A 2,500-nucleotide genomic window follows, 5' to 3' on the forward strand; every position below is an offset into this window, starting at 1 on the left:
TGGCGCCAAATTTCACGGCTGCTTTGATGGCGGGCTGGAAGGAAAGCCGAAGGCGATTTTCAGATTCTTTGCATTTTGAGATGAGGTTATGTGTACTAAAATGGGAATTGAAAAATAGCACAAGAAACTAAAGATAGATCAAATATAAAAGAGCGAAATCATGTAAAATAGTATGTCAACGTTAATTTGTTAACATGTACCTTTCGATTTTCAGCATTTACATGTTTAATTACAATTTTCATGCACAAATGCGCTCTCTCTCTCTCTCAATCTCAATCTCAATCTCAATCTCAATCCCAATCCCAATCTCACACTCTCTCATTTCTTCTTTCATCTTCCTTTATTTCTAATTCTCTCCTAATCTGGTGGTTTGCCTTACCTGTTGTTCCTGGTGGCTCGTCGTCAGGTAAACGGACATGCTCTCTCTCTCTATGACTCTTTCTCTCTTTCAATCCCAGTCCCAATCCCGATCCCAGTCCCAATCCCGATCCCAGTCTCCCTCTTACCTGTTGTTCCTGGTGGCTCGTCGTCAGGTAAACGTACATGGTCTTGAATCTGCGCATCACGTCGAAGTTGAACACGAGCGACAGAGGCGTGTCCGGGGCGGGCTCCAGGCCTGGAGGAGAGGAGGGGGAAAATTAATGACTGGGGGGGGGGGGCGAGCGAAGAAGAAGAAGAAGGAGGAGGAGGAGAAAAAGAAAAAGAACAAAAAGAAAACGAAGGTGGAAGAGAGTGAGAGAGAGAGTGATCTAGGGAACTATAGGAAGGAAGAGAGGAGAAGAGTTGGGTATGGTGAGAGTTGGAGGAGTGAGATGATGAGGATAGAGATTAGTGGTGGAATAGTGGGGTGAGGATGGTTGTGGAGTGGTGGTGTGATGAGGTGAGGGGGAGGGAAGAGAGAGGGAGTGAAGTGGGGAGGAGGGAGAGTAGGTGGAGAGGGATGAGGTGTGTGTGAGATGTGGTTAGTTAGGAGGTTGGTGGGGAGAGGAGGAGAGGAGATGGAGAAGGTGAGGAGAGGGAGGGGAGGAGTAGAGGAGGAGAGCGGGGGAGAAGTGAGAGGTTAGAGGAGTGATCTTGAGGAGGGGGGGGAGAGAGTGAGAGAGAGGAGGGAGGAAGAAGAGAGGAGAGAGAGGGGGAGAGAGAGGGGGAGAGAGAGAGAGAGAGAGAGAGAGAGAGAGAGAGAGAGAGAGAGAGAGAGAGAGAGAGAGAGAGTAGAATAGTAGGCGGAGGGAGAAAAAAGATGGGAAGAGAGGGAGAGAAAAGGAGATCGAAAAATGAGAGAAATAAAAGGAAGAATGGAAGAAAAGAAAAATATAGAAGAGGAAGAACAAAGAGACAAAAGAAAAGAAAAGAAAAAGAAAAGCTCAGTAAAAAGGAAGGAAAAAAAAGGGGGGGGGGGAGACCACGCGAAGCAGATAAAAGAAAGAAAAAATATTGCAACCAAAACATGCCATTGAAAGCACCCGTCCGTCCGGCTGTCTGTCCGGCTGACCCGCGCCTCCCCGTCCGGCCGGCTGCCCAACGAAGCCGAGTCGGTAACGAGAGACGGCCTCAGAAATCATCCCGAGAAGCCGCGCAATATTGACACAACTCATCCCTCGGGGGGGCAGGCGGCGCGGGGCGGTGGGGGGGAAGGGTGGGGCAGGGTGGGTTGGTGATACGTGAGGGGGGAGAGTGAGGGAAGGGGAGAGAGAGGAGAGGGTGAGTGTGAGCGAGGGGAGTGGTAAGTATAGTTAGGGGGGGTAAGTAAAAATGTAGGGTTGAAGTAGTAGAGGGGGGGATTATGGGGGTGGAAATAAGGGTGGGGTTGTTGAGAGGGTGCGGGGGCGCGCGCGCAACGAGGGAGGGAAAAAACTCGAGTCGTTTCGCAAGTCCTCCGTTGACTCAAGCAATCTAGAGGGATCAACGGCCGCCATGTCCAACAAGGGGGACGGCCCCCACACGACACGACACGACACGACACAAGACGACAAGAGGAGGAGGAGGAGGAGGAGGACAAGAGGAGGAGGAGGAAGAGGAGGAATCAACCAGTGCCAACGACACCAGAGTTGCGTCATGGCCCGAGAGTTATGGCCTCATTGCTACACGCGATTAGCGCAAGCAGACAGGCCATTACGTCATGTCTGCGGGGCGCGGACTTGTTTTCCTTTCTTTTCTTTCGCTCACGCTCTCTCTCTCTCTCTCTCTCTCTCTCTCTCTCTCTCTCTCTCTCTCTCTCTCTCTCTGGCGGGGTCTTAGGGGGGTCTTTTCGGCAGGTGTCGTTGATTAGTCGGTCTTAGTGCAAAATGTGTCTCTGCAACATGATGCTGTGTTTCATTTTCTTTCGGTTGGTTTTAAATCCTGCTGATGATTTCATTTTGTAACACAATATATGAATGAATTAATGTATTCATCGCCTCTCGCTCTCTCTCTTCTTCCTTCCTTATCTCTGGTCGATCTCTCTTCTCGTAGGCTGTCGCTATACGGGTTTCGAGTTAGCGCGCGCGCTCTCTTCTCATTC

At 50.4% G+C, this 2,500-nt stretch overlaps 1 protein-coding gene across 1 annotated transcript in view; it reads right to left on the minus strand.

The window, feature by feature from the left end:
* The window catches only part of LOC122247781 (discoidin domain-containing receptor tyrosine kinase B), a gene marked incomplete at its 3' end in the record, with an annotated part of 216,439 nt that overhangs the window by 2,493 nt on the left and 211,446 nt on the right, over positions 1-2,500 (minus strand). Inside the window, 2 exon segments of the mRNA XM_086538229.1 lie at positions 1-34; positions 507-616. The exon segment at positions 1-34 is cut by the window's left edge and continues 177 nt beyond it. Of these exon segments, the coding sequence (XP_086394355.1) occupies positions 1-34; positions 507-616 (144 nt within the window).

The sequence above is a fragment of the Penaeus japonicus genome, unplaced genomic scaffold (assembly GCF_977035675.1).
Source record: "Penaeus japonicus unplaced genomic scaffold, GWHDUDI00000001_assembly GWHDUDI00000007, whole genome shotgun sequence".
Classification (NCBI taxonomy): domain Eukaryota; kingdom Metazoa; phylum Arthropoda; class Malacostraca; order Decapoda; family Penaeidae; genus Penaeus; species Penaeus japonicus.